The 25213-nt window shown below is 37.0% G+C and overlaps 1 protein-coding gene across 2 annotated transcripts in view; it reads left to right on the top strand.

Annotated features, from left to right (window-relative positions):
* Positions 1-12289: 12289 nt before the first annotated feature.
* gypc (glycophorin C (Gerbich blood group)) overlaps positions 12290-25213 on the top strand; it is a 32070-nt gene continuing 19146 nt past the window's right edge. The window contains exons 1-2 of one of the 2 annotated variants that reach the window (XM_053626451.1): positions 12339-12642; positions 17051-17151. In XM_053626451.1, the coding sequence (XP_053482426.1) occupies positions 17088-17151 (64 nt within the window). In that variant the 5' untranslated portion in view covers positions 12339-12642; positions 17051-17087. Of the gene's footprint in view, positions 12643-17050; positions 17152-25213 lie in introns of both variants that reach the window. The other variant, XM_053626450.1, reaches the window with a different exon arrangement.

The raw sequence follows: 25213 nt of genomic DNA, 5'->3' as shown, positions 1-25213 counted from the left end.
TTGCATTTCAAAGATTCTGCCACATGTTGGTCTCTGTGTCAGAACCGCAGGCAAGTTTGTCCCAGTTTTTTTGCTCACAGTTGGGACTTGCTAGCCACATGAGACAAAATTTTCCATTTACACTGATTATTGCTCCCCACTGCTGAACTATAAAGTGTGTCTGTGCAAGGTTAAAGCCATTAGACCATGGTGTGTAGGAAAAAAACGTGCCCTTTAATTGGTTCATCTGCCTCCCATGCTGCTCATATAGCACTTTTATCACACTGCGACAGTTAATGTAACAGTAAATAAGGAAGGATGTGGACATTATAAACAAATATATAACAGCAACAATATATGTGGGTCTACAACTGTCTATTGATAAGTATGAAATGATTGCATATACATTTTAGTGTGTTCATAGATGGGAAATGGCAATTTTAGGAAGGTTACTTCAGGAAATAATGTTGACCTACAAAAAGTTAGTCTATGTCGATTTATAATTCAAAGCACTGAATGTGACGAAAGAAACAGTCTGTTACTAATGTATAAATCTGTTTGTAGCTAGTCTTATTGCATTGCATTAACTGTATCTGTAAAGGCCAAACAAAGACTTTCATGTCAAAAAGACAGACAATGATCTCAAACTTCTCAACTAAATGATCCTTTCTACCTCCAGCTGACTTTTTGTAATTGTATATTCATTAAAAACAATTAGTTACTACAAAAAAGGTAGTAATTATCAATTGCTAGAACTATAATGAAATGTTAATTCATGAACTAACTGATAGGATATTTGTAATTTCATTCAACTCATGAAATGTGTGCTATTGATGAACATTGCCCTCACTGTGGTTACAGATGAGAAAAACACTGTTGCCAGACAACTGGAAAATGACCAAGCATAAAGTAGCTAATTACCTGATGATGAAAAGTCTAGTTTGTGCTGAGTGAATTTCCTAATTGCCTTATTGCTGTGTTATTTTCTTTAAAGCAGCTGGCCTATGATGTTGCATTAGTAGCAGTAATTTAGAAAGCAAAAAAAAAAAAAAAAAAGTAATTTTGAAAAATGGTAGATTTTTCTGCAGGATAATGCCAGTGAAGTCTTTTTTATGAAAAACACAAAGGCAGAATGGCAGTGAAAATTAAACATCAATATTTTTCATAGATAATTTGGCAAATTCATCAAAAAAAACTCTCGGTAGGCCTAAAATTACATTCTAACATAGCATAAATTGCTCACTGAGCTTCCATGGGTGTCATCATGATGAGAACCCATAACTCCCAGAACATTTTGACATCCTAATTGGTGAACACAGTGGAAAAGGACCCCATTATACACTCCTCAGGGGTTTCTCCAACATGCCTAATGGTGCAACAGGCATTGTTTTATTTCTTACTAATAAAAATAACCTGGAAAATATATAGAATAGGATAAAAATAGTCGTCTCACCACTAGTGTATTATGTGGCTGAGAAAAAGACATTGCATTCTAGAAGGCTTGTTTGTGTTTACTTGGGCCTCTTCTTGTTCATTTTATAAGCACTAAGTAAAACTCTGCCTAATCTCAGTCGGAAAGCAGTAAGTGCTCAGGACAGCCAGATAATTCTCCTGTGAGCAAAAACACACACTGTTCTTTGAAAAAAAACTTAATGACAAGAAAGGCATTAAACCAGAATAAACACTGGCAGTGATTTTCCAAGATGGAGTTATTAATTAGTGGTGAAAGGGAAAAAGCTGGACACAGAATTAGTGATGGTTTTCCTGGACAGGTATATAAACACAATTTGTATAAAACTTTTAATTGTTTGAATGGCTGTCTTTATATAATAAATCAAATGATTCAGTTTTTTTTGTTTGTTTTGTTTTATTTTGTTGTTTTTTATTAGAAAGAAAAAAAGGACAACAAAAGCACTCATGTCCATCATCATAAATCATAAATCAAGTTTTGCACATTTATAGTGTTATACAGTAACTTCAGGCAGCTGAATGGCTGAATCTTTTAGCTGAATATTTTAGCTAACATGCTAATGCTAATATGCTAACATGCTAATACCACAGCTTAGAGCACATACAAGCTTATTACAAACCAAAAAGAACTGTGGCTGCATTCGGGGACAATGAATGAATTAATCAGTATAAGACAAATGTTGCATGTTTATACCTGTTATGCATGTTATAACGTGCCTTTCAAGCAGTTGAATGTCTGAGTGCAGTTTAAAACAGTGACATGATGGACCTTGTTAAAGCTAATTCTAGTTAGCATGCTTACTCTGGTTGAACCATCATAGGTTCTGGGGGTAGAGCTTTGTGTATATGGGAAGGAATGGGGTGAGTTCAAGGAGTGAGCAAAAAAAAAAAAAAAAACCAAACATTTAAATCTTATTCAAGTCTACCTATTTAACTGTTAGAGCCCTAATCTTGCTAAATCTTGCCTAAGAAAATGTATTAACTTCCTAAAATAGTTCCCTTCTTAATAATATATGAATATACTGTATGTAAATATACAATATTTTGGCTGTTTTGATATAAGATTGCAATACAACCAAAATGATTTAGATTAACTAGCCTTCACATAGTGCACCCACCAACCTATAGAAACAATCAGGATGCATAATATTCATTCAGCTGTTTGTTTAATAGTCCACACAATAGTACACATTTTATGAGTAAAGGCCTCAAATGCAAGTCAGCACCATCAACTCCTCAGCTTAGAGCACTGACAATGACATGTTCTTTGACATATTCTGCAACTAATTATGAACATAGAGTGAGGGACACTTGAGATTTATCAGTAATAAGTAATAGAAAAAATTATTTTCCCACAGTGCATCTCAGTCGCAAGCCCGAGGACCCTATATTATGTCCTTTTAGATTAGATTAGATAGATTAGATTAGATTCAACTTTAATGTCATTATGCAGAGTACAAGTACAGAGCTAATAAAATGCAGTTAGCATCTAACCGGAAGTACAAGAATATAATGTTATATACAGAATATAGTGTTATATGCTTTATATACTTTCTAAATGGAAGTAAAAGAACATAGTGTTATATACAGAAAAGTGCAAAGTAAGTACTACAGCATAAATGAAGCTATAACTTACAATATGTACAGTGGAGAACAATATGCAATATAATACAGAATGTGAATATATTAAAAATGTATAGAGGGGGATTCTACAGAATTGTACAGAGCAGTATGAGTGTAAAGTGCCATTAGAATGGAGGTGTGGAGTTCTGCAGGGTCACAGCCATGGGGAGGAAGCTCTTCCTGAGCCTACCGGTGCAGGAACATAGGCTTGAAAAACCTGCTAGATGGGAGGAGGGTGAAAAGTCAGTGGTTAGGGTGGTTTATCATTCATTCATTCATTTATACATCTTCAGTAACTACTTATACTTTATACTGGCCAGGGTTGCTGTGGACCCATAGCCAATCCGTAACACTGGGCGCAAAGTGGGAGAATTCTCCCCAGATGGGACGCTATGTCCATTTATGATTCTCACACCTCATTCAACTGAGCAACTATAACCTGAGGTGATTCAGGTCCATCCATCCATCCATTTTCTATACCGCTTACCCTTCAGGGTCGTGGAGGGTGATTCAGGTGTGTTAGACAAACCAAAAGCATGTAGAGAACATGATTGCACGTCATCATCTTGTTCTTGCTTGAGCTATGAAAGAAACCCCACAGACGTACGCCTACAAACTCCTGCTGTTTCCAAGACAGCTGTTGTCTCTGTGAGTGAACACAAACACACACACACACACACAAACACACACACACAGCAACCACCTGTCCCAATCACAATTCATTTTCATTGCACCATGCATTGGTGGTGTTGGGCCACCCTCTATGCCAAAGCGAGTGGCATAGATTTTCAGTCAATTGCTATTACACATATCCACCCACACAGATACACATACGCACACACACAACCTCTCGCTCTTGCTGCTCCCCAGGCCACAGGGTTGAGCAAGCGTGAAGAGAGAAGGCAAACAAGGGTGAAGGAGAGCAGAGAGTACAGCAAGTCAGGGGAGTGAATGAGAAAAAGAGAGAGAGAGAGAGATTGGATAGGGAGGGAGGTGCTGGGATAAAGAGATTAAGAGATGATGGCACTGCACAGTCTGGAAAAAAGACTGGGAAATTCTACTGTTACATTTTAACACGACATATAAAAGTTCCGATCTTTTGTACTGTAAATATAATTGGGTCCATAAATATTTGGACAAAGTGCTGTCTCCCACAGCATACGTATTAGGGTTGAAATTAAATAATGAATATGGTAACGGGGGAAAAAAAAGAAAAATGGTGTAGGAATAACATTTTTCTTTTTTTTTTTGTGGTCCTCATTTTTAAGGGCCCAAAAGTAATTGGTCAATTGGTTGTGCAGCTGTTCAATGGTGAGGTGTATGTTATTCCCTCATTATTTCACTTAGAGATAAGCAGAAAAAAAGTGGAATTTTGGAATCTGTTGATGTTAACTCTCAATATCCAAAGAAGTCCAAAGAGCTGTCACTGCCATTAAGCAACCATCACTAGGCTGAAGAATCAAAACAAACCCATCAGAGAGATAACAAAAACCATGCCATGCCATGTAGTCCATAGCAGTGAGGAATTAGTTGCTAGGAGGGCACTGTGCTTATTCCCCGATGGATGACGACCAAAGAAAAGGTGGATGGATCGGATCAAAGAAGACATGAAACATGAAACTGTATCAATGCCGTCTCTGAGGATGCCCTAAACCAAATCAAGTGGAGAACAACATGCCAAGCAGCGGACCCTGCACCGCGGGACAAATGCTAGGAAAGAGAGAGATAGCAAAAACATTAGTTGTGACCAAATCAACTATTTGGTACATTAATAAAAGAAAGAATGCACTGATGAGCTCAGGAACACCGAAAGGCCCAAAAAATAACAATAAACCATTGTGGTAGATGGCAGAATTCCTTCCCTGGTGAAAAAAAACCCCTTCGCAACAGATGGCCAAATCAAGAATACCCTCCAGGATGTAGATATACTGTATCTCTGTCAAAGTCAACAATCAAGAGAAGTCTTCACCAGTGTAAATACAGAAGGTTCACTACAAGATGTAAACCATTGGTGAGCCTCAAAAACAGGAAGCCTAGATGAGAAAACATCTTTTTTTTAAAGCCTATACAGTTCTGGAAAAACATCCTATGGACAGTTGAGACAAAGATCAACTTGTACCAGAATGACAGGACGAGAAGTGTATGGAGAAAGGACTGCTCATGATCTGAAGCACACTATTTTATCTTATGGGCATGTATGGCTGCCAATGATACCAGTTCCTTTGTGATGTTGTGAAGTGACTGCTGACAAAAGTATTAATTCTGAAGTGTGTAGGGCTATATCCTATTAAGCTGAATTCTGAATCCTATTAAGCTGTATTTCAATTGCTGAATGCAAAACACCCAAGAACAAGCAGGAACTGCAGTAAAGGCTGGCTGGTGAACCACCATAGAAGAAACCCAGCATCTGGTGATGTCTATCAGTTCCAGATTTCAAGCAGTCACTAAGTATTAAAAATGACAGTTTAATCCATGATTATTTTTACATTATTTTGTATAAAACCACATATAAAAAGTGCTGTAAATCCAACACCGTTTGCCAGATTTGGATGTAAATACCAAATTAAGAATCTTCAAAACACACAACAAGATGAACCACAGATGAGCTACAACAGCAGAAGAACACATCAGAATCAACTTATATCAACCAAGAACAGGAATCTGAGGCTACATTGGGCACGGGCTCACCAAAACTGGGAAGTTAAAGATTGAAAAAAGAGCAGCCATTGTTGCAGCCCATCTATTTTATAATCACACTAATCTATTCTATTACAATAGCTTGTTAACACCTTGTCATAAAGCATAGTGCATCTGTTTATTGTCAGAAATTTCATAAATGTAGTAAAAGTAACATGAGTAAAAGAGCTTGTTGGAACCACTTTCACTTTGCAGCATTTATTTGAGTGTCAATTATATCAACAAATCACTGTATAGTAGCATCATATTTCACTGTAGAAACAATTGCTTCCATTTTATAACTCATGTAATGCCCAGTAAGATCATTTCATTTCAGTGGCTGAAGTCTTGCTGTGTTCACAGCATCATAAAAGTCGATAAAACATAAAGAAAGCTATTATGATACCCAGCAATAGCACATCACTGGAATGACTCCAGTGCTTGCTGGGCATGGTCACCCCAAATGAACTCCAGCTGCATTCTGAAGCACTACAGTGTCACCTTTGGAGGGCATTAGTGCCCTTTTACATCATTATATCATGCCACGTGATGTTTGTTCATTTATTTGCAGATTATGGGTTTGACCTCAAGATGTTCTGAGTGAAGTAAACAAAACAAAGACATGAAGCCTGGATAAATGATGAAGGAGTCCATGTATGAAGCAAAGCACCCATCCACTCCCAACAGATTCTTTTTCTCAGGTCCACTTCCTCTTTTCCATTCATTTCCTCTCTGCCATGGGTGACATTCCATGATGGCAGCGTCACTTTTATTGCTATTTTTAACACCATCACTTGAACATAACAAATGACTCCCGGAAGCCCTCGGAGCACTCACACAAACTTTCTTATTTCTAGCAAAAAATTGAAGGTGGGTTTGGGGTCACATAAACATGTCTGACTGGACAAAGAAAAGAGTTTTTAAATCTGGTCAAAACAAGCACTGAACTTTTTTCCTTGCTCTATGCTTTCACCCACATATATTATTTAAAACATTTCATAAGAATTTAATAATTTCATAGCCATTCTAATTTATCTTTATTATTTTCCATGTTTATACCCATGTTTTGAGAGAGCACACCCATCCTCAGGTCAAAAGTGATTCCAGGTTTGTGAAACACTTTTCGTGGTCATACTGACACCTGACTGATATCCCGATACAAGATGAATGCCATTCAGCACCTGTTACTTAATTAATGATGTCATTGGTGTAATTTGTCATGTTTTCATCATGTTTTGCGTGATACGTCCCATGTTGTGAACCATCTGCATTTGTGTCACGGTGAAATAATAATGGTTAAAGATTAAAAATGGCAGGATTTTAAATACATATAGCACAAATAAGAATGTGGTGTCACAGAGTTGCAGAGTTCTCAATTCTGATTGGTCAGAAGATCTTGATTTATTTTCTGACAGTAGTGCCAGCGGTAATTCAAGTCACATGTTTATAGTAATGCACTTCTTCTACCATACTATAATTTCTATTGTAACAACATACTAAGGGATTTTTGTGCTCCATTTTTTTTTTTTTATGTTTAGTTGATATGGAGATATGTTTATTTAGTGTTTATGGAAGGAGTCTACAGTGTCAGATTCAAAGCTGTTGACTGTTTAGACTGTTTAGAGCTGCTAACAAATAAGTGATAACAGGAATTAGCAGATGCTGTCCAACATTAAATGTAACTATAAATGGATTTTAAAAAAGTGTGATGTGTCAATATAAAAAATTTGCTATAGGAAAATAATCAACTTCAGTAGCTCCGCTTTACGTCAGTTTCACAGGTCAGGTCGTTACTTATACAGGCATTTTGTTATCATCATAGTTTTTGAACTCATGTTGAACAGAACAAATTCTTGGCCTAAACCCACACACTGAATGAATTTCACAGTAGATATAGACATAGATAGATTCCACTACCGAGAATGATTTATTTTATAATTTTTCAAAAACAGATGCACATTTTTATTCATCTGATACAAATTTTTCAAGAGCACACTATTTAAAACTCAGCCAGATCCCTTTTTGTATGCTGCCTGACCCATAACCGATATATCTGAATAGCTTCCTAAGTCATGAACTGGAACGTTGTTTGAGAAATAGAACTTGATAAAAGTGGATTAGTTTGTAATAACAGTTTTGGTAGTGGACTCACACTTCGGCACCCTGCAGTATGTGAACTGCTTACAGGAAAGACAAGTCATTTGTCAAGTGCAAGAAATGTAGTCCCTGGGTTTCCAATGACAAGAGCTTATTCGTTAGCAAAATTTAGTCTGAGATGACTTTTAATTTGTGTATACATGCTTGTCGACAGTGTTTATTATGAAATATTATCTTGTCGCATCAGTCATTGAGTGCTTTATATTCAGTGTACGTGAGGTCCTTGCGGCGAAACTTGCAAATGTTAAACAAAAAATAAATAAAAGTGATGTCAATTCCAGGCAACATTCAATTTTCTTTCTTTCATAACCACTTCAAGTGCTACTTATGAGTTATTTATGTAACACGGACAGTACACGGCCAATTGACATTGCGAGCGTTTCTCTCTGGTTGCCTAGATTTATTCTGGTACTGAAGTACAACAGTACCCAGAGAAGACCGGCTTAATTTAAAGCCAGACTGGATTAGTGAGAAAATGCATGCTTCAGCCAAGTCACACATTCAGTATATTTCGAGAATATGCATTTGTCCACTTACTGGGCTTTCAAAGCAGCCAACAGTCGAGGCTTTGTGAAAGATTGGCACTTGTGTGGAAAACCTATTAAAGGAGCTACAAGTACAATTAAGTTATTTTTAAAATTGCATCTGGGGTTCTTTATAAATTATCCATGTAGCGGTGGCAATAATTAAATTAGCTACAGTCATAAATGTGTGAGCTTGCCTTCAGTCCAATTCATTTGCAGCTTAATCTTACATGTTTCTCAGTTCCCTTGCTTTATTTTATTTTCATCGATCAGCTTCACACATTCATATAAACTCCCCAAAATAAACCATGCTATTGCAAATATTCAGTATCTCAAATCTCATATTTTGGGAGGCAAACAGGATGCATGTAATTCAGCTAAAGGACCTATCAGGCCACATTCACATACAATCAACACCAAACAGATGCGAGTTATTACCTATGGAGCTCACATCATTCAAAATAATTATCATCTTGTAGCCGAGAGAGGTGTTAATGGAATTTGTTGGCACAATTTCCATTGCCATCGATTTCCAAGCGAGTATGCAATGTACTCAGAGGAAGGCAGGCTGGACCTACTTGCCTGGGCGAGTGCAGGCTTGTGTTTTCTGTAATTATAGTAAACAACTGTCTTACTAATGGATGAGAACGAGCGGCCCTGGAAGCCAGGAGACACCCCGGATGTCTCATGAGTGTTCCAGTGTAAAAAAGGGAATAAATCTGTTTTTTGGATGGTGAGAAAAATCATGTCAAACTAGATGGGATATTAGATGCGGGGCGGGGGGATGGGGGTGGGGGAGGTGAATTGCGACCAATTGCAACATTATCATTCACTTCCATGTCAGATGTCTGAGTAAATCATCTTTTTGTTTGAATTACAATGCTGATAAATAGGTTCATTAAGGAGACGACAGAAACGACATTTCCTTCCCCAAGAGTTAGGACATTTTTTTGTTGTTGTTGTTTTTAGAGTAATTGATGGAGGACGTTGGGATGACATCTGGCCCATGCCAAGCAGCTTAAGGAGGCAGAAACAGTTTGTGAAGCATCTGCAGTCTCCAGCAGCCACAAGTCATGCCGCCTTTTCTAAAGAGGAAAATGGCAGCAATTAAAAAGCCATTCGCATTCCACGTAGGCGAGCTTTACTTACATCACAGTCAATCAATGCGCGTCCGTTTCCCGGAGCACTGTTGACTGGAGGATAATGTGAATTTCAAAGTTAGATCACAATTCTCTCGAGCAGACATTTCATCTATTTGCATATTAACTCTAATTTCACAGTTGGGAACATTTAACTTTTTCATTTGAGTTCTGACATTGAATTTAGAGTCAGATATGGCTTTTGTTTGCACATTATATGCTATAGTACTCAAACAGTTATGCAGAATTAATTCCTAGAGCTATACACAATGAATAATAGAGCTTTTTTTGTTGTTGTTGTTTTTACTGTGTAGTGTATTTAATTAACCCAAGGTAATTCTGGATTACAATAACATGAACTAATGATTATTGGGTTCAGAATGTATTTACATTCAAATTTCCCTTCTTCTGTAAACAAACAATAAAACAATAGATTTATAATCCTACCTGAGCCAATTGTGGCTCAGTTCATCTAATTATAATGTAGACTTGAAATGTGCTTCATTTTTTTTTAAATGGGATCTTGGGGGTTTGAGTTTGTTCTTGTTCCATTTGTTTAATACTAGAGGCAGCTCTCTCTCTCTCTCTCTCTCTCTCTCTCTCTCTCTCACACACACACACACACACACACACTTTCAAATTTACATCTAGATGTGTTAAACAACTTAGAACATGACACCTTTGGTGGCAGACCATCCAATTTTTAGGCAAGCAAAAGTATAGGAACAGATAGTTTAAAAGTAAATTAAAGTAAATACCACTTAATATTTAGTGCAATAACTGCATCAAGCCAGTGACCCATTGACAGCATCAAACTGTTGTCCTTTTGTATGTTTTTCCAGGCTTTTACTGCAGATTCTTTCAGTTGTTATTTGTTTTAAAAGTTGTTTAAACCTTCCACTTTCCCCCCAATGAAGTCCTTTGTTGAGTTGGCAGTGTGTTTTAGGTCATTGTCTTGCTGCATGATGAAGTTCTTCCAAGTTAGATTGGATGCATTTGTCTGTAACTTAGAAAACAAATTGTTTATGTAGAGTTCTGAATTCATTCTGCTGCTAACATCATGAGCTACATCATCAATAAAGATTAGTGAGTCTGTTCCAGAAGCAGCCATGCAAGACCAAGCCATGACACTACCTCCACCATGCTTGACTGATGAGCTTGTATGTTTTGGATCATGAGCAGATCCTTTCTCCACACTTTGGCCTTTCCATCACTTTTGTAGAGGTTAATCTTGGTTCCAGAACTTTTGTGGCTCATTTCTGTATTTCTTTGTGAATTCTAATCTGGCTTTCCGATTCTTACTGCTGAAGAGTGGTTGACAACTTGTGGTATGGCCTATAAATCTTCTTCGAACGGTGGATTGTGATACCTTCCCCCCTGCCCTGTGGAGGTTGTTGGTGATGTTATTGAATGTTTTTTTGGGGGGGGGGATTCTTCACAGCTCTCACAATGTGTCTGTCATCAACTGCTGTTGTTTTCCTTGGACAACCTGTTCCATATCTGATTGTTAGTAGACCATTGGTTTCTTTCTTTTTCAGGACATTCCAAATAGTTGTATTGACTACACAGCATACATTGCATTGAGTTTCCCTCTTTTCTCAAACTCAAAATGGCTTGCTACTCTCCCATAGACAGCTCTCTGTTCTTCATATTGGTTTATCCTTTTTAACAACAAATGCAGTCTTTACAGGTGAAACCCAGGGTTCAAACCAAGAGTAGATATTCAGACCTATTAATTCTTTAAACAGTCAGTTTCACAGGGCACACCTGGGCAACATGAAACACCTATCAGTCATGTGTTCCAATATCTTTTGATCAGTTCAAAAATGGGTGAGTTCAAACAAAAGGTACCATGTTCTAAGTTGTTTAGCACATCTACATGTAAATATGAGGAAATGAAAAGTGAAATTCTGATCTACTGTCTCATATTCATCTTTTGATATCAAACCAAAATGTCTTCAATGAATAGTGAAAAAAATAGAATTGGGATTCCTGTTCGGATATTTTTGGAGGGGACTGTATTAGATAATGCAGCATTTTCACTTTTAGACAACTTTTCAAATGTATATTTACTTATGTGGAGTTGTTATTAACTGTTATGAAGTTGTTTTAAAACAGTTGTTAGTAATAGACACATGCTTTTAAAGCCCCTCAAAAGACACGGTTAAAGCAGTTATTTATGTTTAATGCTTAGAAATATATACATTGAGTTGCAATATAGTTACATAAGGCATTCTAATGTTGGAAAACAGAATATTTTTTAATGTCACTGCACAAGTACAACAAAACTAGATGTGCAACCTCCTTACTGGATGCTATATACAGTAAGAAATAATTTTTAACAAATACAAAAAAAAGTTGAATATTGTGTATCATATGTGTGTAACTGTAGCAATTATATAGTATTATTCAGTATAATCATAATAAACAGTCCGTAGTTCTGGAGAAGGAATTCACTATGTGACGTTTTAACTTGATTGTAATCTTGTTAGAGGAGTGTGACTATCATAAGTTTAAATAAGCAGGCTTGTGGTATCAGACATTACTGTACAAACTTTTAATAAGTATCTGTAAATAGCAGAATGCTCCCAAAGCACACGTCATCATACTAACTAGATCTTAATACAACTATTCCAATCTAATATATAAGCAAATTATGTTAATCTTCAAGCAGCTAGAGTCTGTTTCTCTCCATATTTCTCTCTTCCTTTTCCTCTCCACCCTGCACCACTTTCCCAGACCCTGTATTGACAACAGCTGTGGGTTATTTACACGGCCAGGGGGAGGGTCGAAAGCACCACAGATGGTTCATAAGGGAATAATTCAGGGGTGGAGGAGGAAACAGAGAAAAAAAAAAAACACGAAAGTTCACATGCAGCTCATTAGACCTAGCTACACACCGGTAGAAGAAGGGCACAGAGTATCAGGACTTGAGCAAGCAGTTGTTTCTTTTTCCTCGCAGAGCCTTGAAAAGTCCCTTCCCAATGTTCTCAGCTGTCTAAGGAAGTATTTCCTGTGCAGGAGGAGGAGCACACAGTCAGACAACTTGTTGCAAGGCAATTCAGAGAAAGTTGGTAAGTTGGACATTTTTATTTGCTGTTTTAGCAAAAAGTACTTGCTTTCAAGCTATAAAGGTACAAAAAGCATGTTAGTCCTTCTAATCATAACTCGAGTCATTGATGTCAAAAGGCAATTGTGTAATTTTACTGTGAACTGTTGACATCTGTCAATGTGTTTTCTCTGGAGATTTAATTTTAAAACACACACGCCTTGAGCTTTTTTGTTTTTCAACCGTGAAGATAAAATGAAAATTTGCAGAGGAACTGAAAGTCCACAAACTTTCAGTTTGTGCCTGAGGGTTTGCAAAAAGTGTGCCAGTGAAGTGGTATATTAGGAGAACTGGATGCAAAAAAAATGCCTGTTTAGCACATAACTGCTAACACTTGTGTTCTGCCATGGAAGCCAAGTAGTGCTTTATTGCTTTATAACGAGGCTGGACATCCACATTATTTGTGTGTTGAAATGTCTTCAGGCAGGCAGAGCATGCAGTTAAAGCTGTTTGATTAGAAATAAGTTTAATAGCAGTAATGTAAGAGTTTTATTTAAAGCCAGTAATGTACACCTTTAATCTACCCATATCGAAATCTTATTGTTTTTTTGTTTGTTTGTTTGTTTGTTTTGTTTTGTTTTGTTTTTAGTAATATTTCCTAAAACAATAAATTGAATGAAGGGTGTTCAGGGCTGGAAAGAGGTTTTAATAGACTATCCACCCTGGCTGACACGCCAATTGGCATAAAAAAATGTCCATTGTATTATCTACACAGCTGCACATTGCAGAAATATTTCCTGTTTCATTGCTGAAATTCTTAGGTGTTTGTTTGTTTTTTCAGTGAGTTGAACTGACCTAACGACACACAACATGACGGACTTGTTTTTCAGTAGATGAAAAGCATTAAGAGAAACTTTATGACGCATAACATCGTATATTAATGTATTTATCAAATGCTTTAATGGACTTTCAGGATTGACACATTTATTTTAAAAAAGAGAGAGAGAGAGAGCTAACAAAAGGTCTAGAGTTATTCCTACCTGTAATATTTCACACCTATTGTAGTCTTCTCTCAAGTAATGTATCTGGGAAAACAACAAAAATGCAGTCCACTCTGAAAGTATTGGAACAGCAAGGCAACAGCAAATTCTATTGTTTTTACTATACATGAAATACATTTGAGATCAAAAGATGACTATGAGGTGACTTCATCAGTGACTTCATAACCCACTTGAGGAACATTTTACCTACTGAAGAGGAGACTGGAAAAGCAACACAAAAGAAAAATTCAGCAGTTTGGTGATGTCAGTGGGTCAACAGTTTGCAAGCATGGGATATGCAACCAAATATTATTGTGTTATTACAAGTGTTATTAACTTTGTGTTATTAAGTATTATTTACTTTTAATTTACTATCTTTTCCTATGCTTTTTCATATCTAAAAATTGAGTGGTCTAACACCAAAGGTGCCCTGTTTTAAATATCAGGAAATGAAAGATGAATTTATGTTCTATCATCTCATATTCATCTTTTGATCTCACACCCAAATGTATAGTGAAAACAATAGAATTGGCCTTGCTGTTCCCATACTTTTGGTACTTTTTGTATATCAAAATGGATATATTTCTAAAAGAAGTAAGCAATTCTGAGTAAAAAAATTAATAGAAGACTACTATGGTACATGGCAATGGTGCGCTAAATGATGCCTCTTTAACTTCTTGATCCTAGTCAGCAATCTTTAAAGATTAACCAATTCCTAAAATGCACTTGAAGGAATCAATGAATGAGGAGATAGGAGGCTTCTAGATCAATGATACACAGGTCCTTCCTACACTGAAGTCTTTTTATTGTAATGTGGTGTATAAACGCTCCATCTCTCACAAAAAAATGATACCACAAATACAAAATGTATTATTTTTATTATAGAAACAGTGGGTACAAATGAAATCATTGAATGAAAGTCAATTAAAATATGCCATGCTTTATCAACCTTTTAAGTTGTGTAATGAGTAGAATATTGTGTAGTCTAAAACATCTTGATTTAAATGTGTCATGTACTGTACCATGTGCAATAATGTTAATAAACCTATTCACTTTTCTCAATAGTTGCATCCAATATAAACATGTCATCAATAAGTGAATTCACTAGAGTAGCTTTAAAGTGATGCTTCAGTGAGCAAGGATGTCTCATATTGGTAAATATTTTTGTCCTTGATTGCCCTCACCTTCTCCTGAAGTTCCCCTACTTGCAATCTTTCCTCACTTTCTCAGAGGGAGGAGCTAAAAATCAAGGATGGGGAAAAAGCAAGGAAAGCTTCCTCAGAGGGAGGAGCTAAAAATCAAGGATGGGGGAAAAGCAAGGAAAGTAAACTAGAAGGCACAATTCAAATCAGAAATCTGAAGTATGCAATTTCTTAAAGAGAAAATTACATCAATAAGTAGACAACATCAGATAGGTCTAAGGATATAGATGAGCTGAAGATCATCCTGTGCCAGAGTAACAAAATTAGGAACATATGGAGAAGAAATACAGCTGCTCATGATACAAAGCATCACATTGCATGTTAGTATCATGACTTTTACGGCTGCCAGTGAACTGAGTCACTTGTCTTCAATGGCAGAAGAGGGATGGATCAACAACATGTTTCAACTCCACAGATCCAACCAATACGGTTGAAAAACAGTGGATGGCACTTTACACTGCAGTAAGATAATGACTCAGAACTTACCACCTGTAGCTGAGGGAAATTAATTATCCCAAATTGATTCTGTTACTGCTGCTCAATGGACAATACCATTGTAGGGCAGCACCTATAACTTTCAGGATCTCAAAATGGATTGGTTTTCCATTGTTGTGTATGACAATAACATTGAAATCAGTCATCTTAACCAGTCTCTTGGAACAGGCATTACTTCACATGTTGGCTTCAAAGCCTTTAAATTGTGGAAATATATGTAGTCACTAGTCATCAAACAGTCACCAGAAAGCAGTTTACCACCTACACACAACATATTTCTGGCGTGCAGGAGAGAGTGTTTTAAATTCGTTCTATCACTGATTCACTGATTCAATTTCAGCTCCGCCACAACAAACAGGAAAAATTATGGAGGGGATACATCTTACATCCTGTGGCATAGTAGGAAGGAACTGATGGTGTGTGTGTGTGTGTGTGTGTGTGTGTGTGTGTGTGGCGGGGGGGTGTTTTTATATCTTGGTGAACCACTCTCATTTATCTACATAACTTTATAATATAAAAAGTGTGAACACATTAAAGATATTCTAACATTAACTTATTTAGTCTATTTCTTTAAAGACCCAGTTTTCAGTCCGAAGTAATTAGCTGCTAAGCAAATAAAAATGTATTTCTATCAGATAGACTTAACATATTGGAAATTAAAACAACAACAACAACAACAAAAAAATAATAATAAGAGTGCAGAAATAACTTGAAGCATTCTTTGGTGCAATTACTCACCAGGCAATTTCACAGTTCACTAGAAAATGTCTAGATATTGACATTTGTTTTGTACAGCAGTGAACGCTCTGATGGTGTACAAGTCAAACAAGTAACAGGTCAGACAACCTTGAAGCCTTTTGACGGAAAGCAAATAACAAGGGTGGAGGGAGTGTGATAAGCCACTGTGTCAGTCTCTCTATTCCATTTTCTCTTCTTCTAGTATTTATTAACCATCAGAGCAGTCTGCAAGGTTGACCAAAATAAAGGCCAGGGTGAGCAGACTAACTCCATTTTGACTCTAATGAAGAATTTCATTTATTGAATTTTCTGTGTAATATACCTCTCTTGGAGTAATTAGTTCTACATTATGAGTTCCATGTGGAAATTCACAACACAAAAAAATGACATAAAAACAGAATAACAAACTAATTATCGCATTTGTGGCATCCCCATGGGTGGAAGTTATTTTGCAAACAGTGCCTTACTAAAGGTGTGTTTTTAATTTCCTAACTTTGAGTGGAAATTGAGTTATGAGTTAATAAAATTAGGGATAAAGAGGGTTGTTAATTGCAAGTGGCTTCAAATTCGGAATCTTTTCATAGCTAAGCAGATGGTGGGCAAGAGCAAATTTGGAAAATGCGATAAGCTAAATATAAACATTCAGTCATCCATGGTTGGCTGAGCTAGATACATTTCAAAGTTAGATTGTAGAGAGAGAGAAAAAACTCTGAGTATACATACAAGAGTAACACTTTTTATGGCATTGCAAAATAACAGATGCAAGGTTCACCAATGACGATTAACGCTTGTTACTCTTGGAACAGAAAAAGTCTAACACAAGTCTTCAGCCATTTCCTCCCTCTGTCTCCATTGTGATTTGAGATCCCAGTGAAGCAATCCCTCCCTCCTCCCGCTACATTCTCCCTCAACGGGCACCATATCATCTCTAATCACCCACTCCCTCTCTCTTTCTCAGCTGTCCCCTTCAGTCTTTCTCACAGACATTTCCTCGCATGCTTCTGAGGCCTGACTCAATGAGAATGGCATCTAATGCAACTGAATTGGTCGAAAATATGGGTGAGTATGGAGTTTTGTGGATTTAATACATTCAGGGCCTGCACACTGTGACCATGAATGCTGTGCTATGTGACGTGTGTGTGTGTCTCTCTCTCTCTCTTTCTCTCTCTCTCTCTCTCACTCACTCTCCCGTTTTCTCTCTCTCTTTTGAATGTGTGACATTTGAAAGACCTGACTGCATTTCACGGTCAGCTAATATACCAGTGTACATTTCTGAAATGCCTAACCTGAATTACTTTTAAGAAGTATAAAGGAACTGCACAGCATTCAGCCCCATTATCGATATAAGGTTGATTCAGCTATCCAGTGTTCCACTTTTTTTCAGGTCTGCTAGAAAAGGAAACAATTAATATTCATCAATACTTTGTGTCAATCAAAAAAAAAATTCCACTGAATGTAGAAAATTGTCCATGAACACTGAGTGATACTGCATAACCACAGGTTTCACTGCCACATAAGACCTGTATAGCGAGATTCCTTCTGATTAGGCAGGAGAAAGGAAGTGGAGTGTGGCTCAGAGTGAGAACTGCAGGAAACATGAAAAGCCAGCAGGCGAGCTTGGTGAGTTGTTGAGGCACTTATACCTGCTGAGAATGCAGTTATACCTGTGGCTAGGGTTTCCTCCCTTGATATGAAAAACCCTAAACACCCCCTAATAAATGGGGGGGGGGGATCATGCTTTCAAACTATTTTCCTAATTTTATAAATTTACAATGGAATTATTTCAACAACATCTCTAATAACAGCAGAATGGTGATTTGACAGTGTACACCTTATTAAAAAGAACAACTTTGAAATACGAGATATTTGTGAATTATCATATATAGGATATACTCATAGGGTTATGTATTAAGAGTTTCTAACTTGTCAAATTTATAGAATGTAAACTACTATATTTCGGAATTATAAAATACATCTCCCTATAATCTGAGAACAGATGGAATATTATAAGCAAGATCAAGCTAGGCTTAGTTATATAGCATACTATAATATTAGCAACCTTGCTTACTGGTTTACATAATATAATATTTGTAAACTGACCTACTGGTATCCTGTCTCAAATTCAGACCTGTACTTTTACAGTCTCTTGCGTTTCACAGGCAACCATGCGTTGCAAGATATGACGTTGATGTGCAATCTCACACAGAGAGTGCCTGTCATTTTCTGCCCAATACCACTGACTTAGAGTGTTTCTGCTATTTCTTGTGGAACTGGTTTGATTTTGTTCACTATTATGTCATTCCTGTCACTGTGAAGACTTTGTGCTGTATGTGTGAAACAACGTGTACAAAAATACAGGATGAATTGCATCCCTTATTGAATTAATAAAGTGTGCAACATCATATAAAAGTAAAAAAATAAAAATAAAAAAAAAACGAAGAAAAAGAAAAAAAGAAAACTGGCCATCTGAGTAGTATTTCCCTGTAGGCTGGTTTTAGTTGAAGAACACTATAATTTTGTGCTTTTCCTGCTATGAACAACAGTGAACAGACTAACAGATTTACGAGAGCCTGGTCATTACTTGATTAATTAATTCAGACATGGTTGATTTTAAAAAAAATAACAAAACAAAACAAAAGAAAAACCCCAATGAATTTTCTCTCCAGGACAGAAACCACTGCTTTCAGCCTGTTTTCCATTGCAATTTCAGTGGTCTTTTAAGATTACTACTTGTCACATTGTATCAGATGACCTCAATACAACCGTGGTTGAATTCAGTAACAGACTGTTGGATGTCAGATAACCGGTGATTAAATTGCTACGTTCTGCTTATATTATCAATCAGCATGATGCGATTGTGAAATGTTCCCAAGGTAATGAGGTTTTTTTTTTCTGTCCATTAGCATGTTCGGTGCACTTGAGTTTCATGTAAATTCAATGCGCTTGTTCTTCCTACAGGTGGCTTTTAGATTAGTGTTGTAACAACACACACACACTGAGATTTTCATTTAAAAATAATAATACAAATTTATAAGCTTTGTTGTCACAGTGTGCGTGTCACATTGTGTGTTATACTACTGCCATTCCCTTATGACTGCAGAATCGTACAGTGTGAAGCCGGCTTTAAACGGAATATGCTTGAGATATTTTAATGAAACATTCAGAATGATCTGCTGATGCTTTTGGCTGAGGTTGACCCAAGACTGCCCACAGCAAAGAATTCAAGAAAGTAACATCACTGAAGCTCCATTTACGTGGACTAGACATTCTGTTTCAGTTATCTTCCTTTGCTTCCCCTTCAAACTCCCCATGTTATTCCCTCAAGCCCTGGGTAACTCCAAACAGGAACTCAGCACATGGATACACAGTGACAAGTCAGAGTCTAGAGACACTAAAGTGAGTGACATTCGAAAGCTGCATAGTAAAAAGCCAGGGAGATGCGTTTTATTTATAAATCTGTCTAATCCAGTGGGCATGTCTGTTGCTTTTTCGGCCTTATACATTTTTAAGTCCCATTTTTGCTACAGAGAAGTAGACAAAACAACTTCTCCAGCCACCAAAGCACCTTGTTCGAGAATCCCAGAACATAGGAAACACAGTCACTTCCCAGACTTATGCTTATATGCTCTTTCTGGTCATCAAAGCTGTGATATTCCTCCAAGAGGTGTTAGGAAAAAAACAAAAACTGTTAGTGTGCAGTATTACTTACCTCACACTGTGCTATAAACCTGAGAAGGCATGAAGGTGGTTTCAGGGTTGCAGACACAGTCCTGTGTTGAGAAACTAGTAGCTGACACCAATTTCCAGAGGAGCTTGAGGTGGTCACCTGCTGCTTGTTTGCATAGTGATATTTAAATAAGCGTAAAAGTTGCACCACCGCTGGCTGCCTTGGTCCCTGAAGAGGATGTGAAAGAGTTGATCTCAGTGCTAATTGATGACTTCCTGCTGTGACATTTCAAGGGTTGATTGGACAGAAGTGGGAAAAACACACGTGCTGCATGGCCGCCAACTGGCATGCCGCCGCAGGAGCGAGGTTTTTAGAAGGCAAACTGGGTGCAGACCATGAAAACAGTTGGTAAAGCAATCACGTAGGGCACTGTTATTTTGAGGCTGGTTGACTGCATTGCTTAAAAACTGTATTTATAATCCTAAATTTTAATAAAATTTCTTTAGTGGTGCCATAGCCCAGTAGCTTCAAATGCATCATGCATTTGCTTCAAAATGAGCAAAACAATGAAAATCTATAGCAAATATATTGTGTAGCATAAATTGTATTACCCATAACAGTAATATATGAGGGTACAGTCTTGTAAATAAATAATAACAAGTACTCCCTCCTTCTTTAGCCAAACATGCCTAACCCAATTTCATTTTACAGTTCAAAATGATGAATGTGAAAATAGTGTCCTATAATTAATTTAAGTGCAGTGTGACAGACTCCAGGGCTTTTTAAAAGACAAATAATTAGTCATATACATTACATTACCATAGTCAATTGCCACATGAAGGTTTCCTGGACAATTTCTTTTCTACTAGACTAAAGCAAATTTAACGTGCAGGAGGCATAATACATGCACAGTGTCATTATCTGTGCTTGATTTAACATCAGTATAGGCAGCAGGGGACAAAATCTGGCAGGGACAAGACAGCGTGCAATCAAAATCAAAATAAAAGCATAATATCTAGGTCAAAGTATGATCAAAAGGGGAAAAAAATATCAAATGGAGTAAGGCTTATTAAGGCTATAATGAACAAAAACATATTGCAAAGATATGCCCCAAACAGTGGAATAAATGTAGAAGTCCTAATGAGGGAAAAACCTACAAGTGGACCAGGAATGTAAAATGTGTCATCTCTTGAGACTGGAGGCCTGTGTGACATGCAACAAAAAAAAAGTTTGGCTCATCAACATGCATTTTAAATATGCAACCCTTCATCAATCCCTATAAATAAAAGGTATTAGTATGTGAAGTTTTGACAACTGAATTATTAATTACTGATCTAAAAAGCAGGGTGTCACAAAAGTCTCCATACATAGGGGACTATGTACACCAGCACCACGTCAGTCGTGCCTTCGACAGTGGGCTTCCAATCTTTTTAAATTTGTTAATAAATTTGAAACAGTGTCATGTGTGCTTGCCATTTTTCCTGTTAAACTTCATTGCAACCTTGCAACAGTTTCCTGGTCCAGCCATGATAATGATTTCAATATGTTCTTCTTTTGTCAAAGGCATTCTTAATAACTATCTGAAAATATATATATATATATATAACATAAACTATGTATGAAAAAGTTTGGAATACATTTTGCTAAAAGGTGTTAATTTCGCCTGTGTATGGACCCTTTTGGGACACCCTGTAGTACAATTAAAAAGAAAAGAGCTAAGGACGATCCTTGCGGATCTCCATATACGATTTGACCAAAGCAAATATGAGCTCCAATTTCATTCATGCAGTTCTTTTAATCAGGTCACCTGCTTTATGATCAAATCCTCTAAAGAAAGTAACATAATTTACATTTGTGAGGCGCTTCATTTTATAACTAGACTGGAGAATATTTAAATGTAATAAATGCACTGCAGTAAAAGGTGTTAAGGTGTTAAGAAGTCAAGGCTTCAACTTAATGACATGATATAAATGCATAATAATACTTCTATTACACAGCAGGGGATAAATAGACAAACTAATCAAGGCAAAACACAGAACAGGTGAAAACAGTCGGGTAACACATCAGTATCAGGACAGGTGCAGAGACAGAGCACAGAAACAAAAGCACATGATGTGAACCCAAAGCAAAAACAACATGAAAACAGCACATGTTGCACTGAGAGGGAATCTGTGACACATCTGCACTTGTGTTGCAATTCATACATATATGTAAAAACTCTAGGATAGTGTTTATATTCAAAAATCTCAGAAATCCTGTGCTTCTCATATGACATGACTTTTATCACTTGCAAACTGAAGTTTTGTGGACATAGTGGTATGTGCACTACACAAGCATTCGTGAAGAGACTCACACACTGCACAATCTTTCACCTGATCCTAGGTGAAGCATGCCTGATCCCCAAATCCTGCTTTCTCACAAAAATAAATGCAAGAGCTGTCTATAATGTATCATCTTCCTGCACTTATTTATGGGAACTAGGAAAGACAAGTAAAATGTGGAGGAAGGATTGATTGAGAGAATGTTGGCAATGAGGACTGTCTGTTCTGCAAAGAGAACTAGAGGCATAGATAAAGAAACATAGCCATTTTTATATTGTGTGCCACCAGGAATCATGTTTGTTTTTATTTTTACTGTTCTTAATGACCACTTGGGTTTGACATGCCAAATAATTTCTAGATGGACGGATAGATAGATGATCACCTGGATTCAGGGATTTCCTTTAACACTCTCATTGGCTGTTTCTCATCATTGTTCTTGTTGCTTGCCATAAAGGTGCTCATAATACAAGATTTATTAACCACGCTTGAAAATATCGCTTCACGTCATGCCTAACAATGCCCTTACCCATGATAAAATCATTGTGACGCATACCCACTCATGGCTTCTTGTTTTATTATTTCCTCTTCTGTATGACTTGGTATTTAATTATTATGTTTAGTCATTTCATTGATTCTGTTAATGAAATGATATTCTGTGTGCAATGATGCATCATTTATATTTAGTAGCCACAACTGAGTGGTTTGGTCTTATGGATAAAATCATCCAGTCAGTTGTATGTATTTTGGTGTCTGTGTTTGAGTGGAGTAGCTTGATACGTGTACATGAATGGATTGTAAGAAATGAGACAGGACCCCTTAAGCTTTTATTTAAAGACAGGAAATTATGGTTAATGGATACAGAATTGTAGTAATTTAATAGATAATGGCACCAAATTATTTGGACCGTCACAATTCTTTGTTGTGCTAATTGAGGAAATTAAGACATTTAAAACAGATAAAAACATTATGTTATTTCATATCAGTACAGTAAAGTGGGATTACTAGGACAGGCATTGCTTATGACAGGCATTGCTTATGATCTAAACTTTATCATTAACTGAAAAATAATATAGATAATAAAATAAATTGAAATTGTTGTTATCACTCTATGTATCACTTTTATCATGGTCCATAAAGCTTCTTGTTTTGTGTTTTTTTGTTTTATTGTTTTTGTTCTATTTTTTCAAATTGGTGAGCTACCATGTTCACCAAAATAAATAACAACAGAGATAGACAGAGGCAGGAGGTGGAAGGTGAGGTGAGGTGAGGGGAAAAGGAGTGGAAAGATAGCATGGACAGGAAAATCAATGTAAAGAAATGGAGGAGTCAGGGAGCTTGCATGGGAAAAAAATAACAACAACAAAAAAAAAACAATGTGAGAAGCAGAACTGTGTTTTTTCCCCCTGTTTCTTGGAGAAGGATGAAACGAAGATGGAACCTTAAGGGTTGGAGATGTGGAGTGTGTGTGTTTCACGCTGCTTGCCTAAGCGTAGCCCAGCAGGGCAAATTGTGCTGATTTATCTTGGCTTGTTAATAAGCTCATATCCAAGTCCTCTAATAAATACATAACATGAAACAGCTCTTATATAAGTGCCTACCTGCTGTTTATGCATGCAGGTGCTGTGTGACGCTGTCATTTGCTTGTCTTTGCACAAAATCCTGAGTGAAAACAATATGATGTGTTCACATGCATAAGCTTGTGCAAAGAGGATGTGCCAGAGATGTATATCCACTCTAAGAAAAGACCACCAACCTTTGTGTGTGTGTGTGTGGGTGGGTGGGTGGGTGAGTGTGTATATGTTTAGAGGGAAAAGCTTGCGAGCATGCTTTGCAGCTTTTAAGTTATTTATTTTTTTAAATATTCATGATTTTGATTGATTATTTATAATCTCTCTTTTGCATCCCATGGTAAGGCTATAGCATGGCTAATAAGGCATATTGTTTGCCTGTTGCTGCATGCTTCATAGACCAAACAGTCCGGGGGTGATTCATTTTAACGTTGTCAGCACGATGGCGTAGATAATGAAGTGGTTGTACTGTGGTTGTACGGTTGGCTAATTGTGTTTCTACATCAAATCGATCACGTTTCATCTCTTAGCCCACCCAAAAAGCTAATTGGTTAATTCTGCGAGGATGCTGCGTTCGTTGTAGTGGGCAGGCAAACCCGCTTTTCACCACGTGTGTATATTTAAACCAATTAGAAAGACGTCCTGTGGCTCTTTCATGACAGAATTCTTCTCAAACTCTGCAGGCAAGAGACTGATAACAATAGGCTACCTGTGCTTGGTTTAGCACAAATTTCAGAAGAAATGTCTAAGCTTGTGTAGTTTATTTCATTCTTTTTTATATATATATAAAACTGTAGGACAAGGCAAATAACATTAAAAGTAATCAAAGTATGGTAAATCACTGTGGAAAAATCATAGAAATACTATATGCAGCAGTGTCCTAGTAAAGCTATATACAGTGCCCTCCACTAATATTGGCACCCTTGGTAAATATGAGCAAAGAAGGCTGTGAAAAATTCTTTATTGTTTAACCTTTTGATCTTTTGTTTAAAAAAATTCACAAAAATTCTCTGCTCTCATGGATATCAGACAGTTGCAAACACAACACATGTTTTATATATATATATATATATATATATATATATATATATATATATATATATATATATATATACAGTATCTCACAAAAGTGAGTACACCCCTCACATTTTTGACACTTTGCTATAATGTAAAGTAGTGAATGTACAGCTTGTATAACAGTGTAAATTTGCTGTCCCCTCAAAATAACTCAACACACAGCCATTAATGTCTAAACTGCTGGCAACAAAAGTGAGTACATCCCTAAGTGAAAATGTCCAAATTGGGCCCAAAGTGTCAATATTTTGTGTGGCTACCATTATTTTCCAGCACTGCCTTAACCCTCTTGGGCATGGAGTTCACCAGAGCTTCACAGGTTGCCACTGGAGTCCTCTTCCACTCCCTCATGACGACATCACGGATGTCGGCTCCACCATCCGTTTGAGGATGCCCCACAGATGCTCAATAGGGTTTAGTTCTGGAGACATGCCTGGCCAGTCCATCACCTTCACCCTCAGCTTCTTTAGCAAGGCAGTGGTCGTCTTGGA

This window comes from Ictalurus furcatus, chromosome 6 (genome assembly GCF_023375685.1).
Source record: "Ictalurus furcatus strain D&B chromosome 6, Billie_1.0, whole genome shotgun sequence".
Classification (NCBI taxonomy): Eukaryota; Metazoa; Chordata; class Actinopteri; order Siluriformes; family Ictaluridae; genus Ictalurus; species Ictalurus furcatus.
This window is presented reverse-complemented; position numbering and strand designations above follow the sequence as displayed.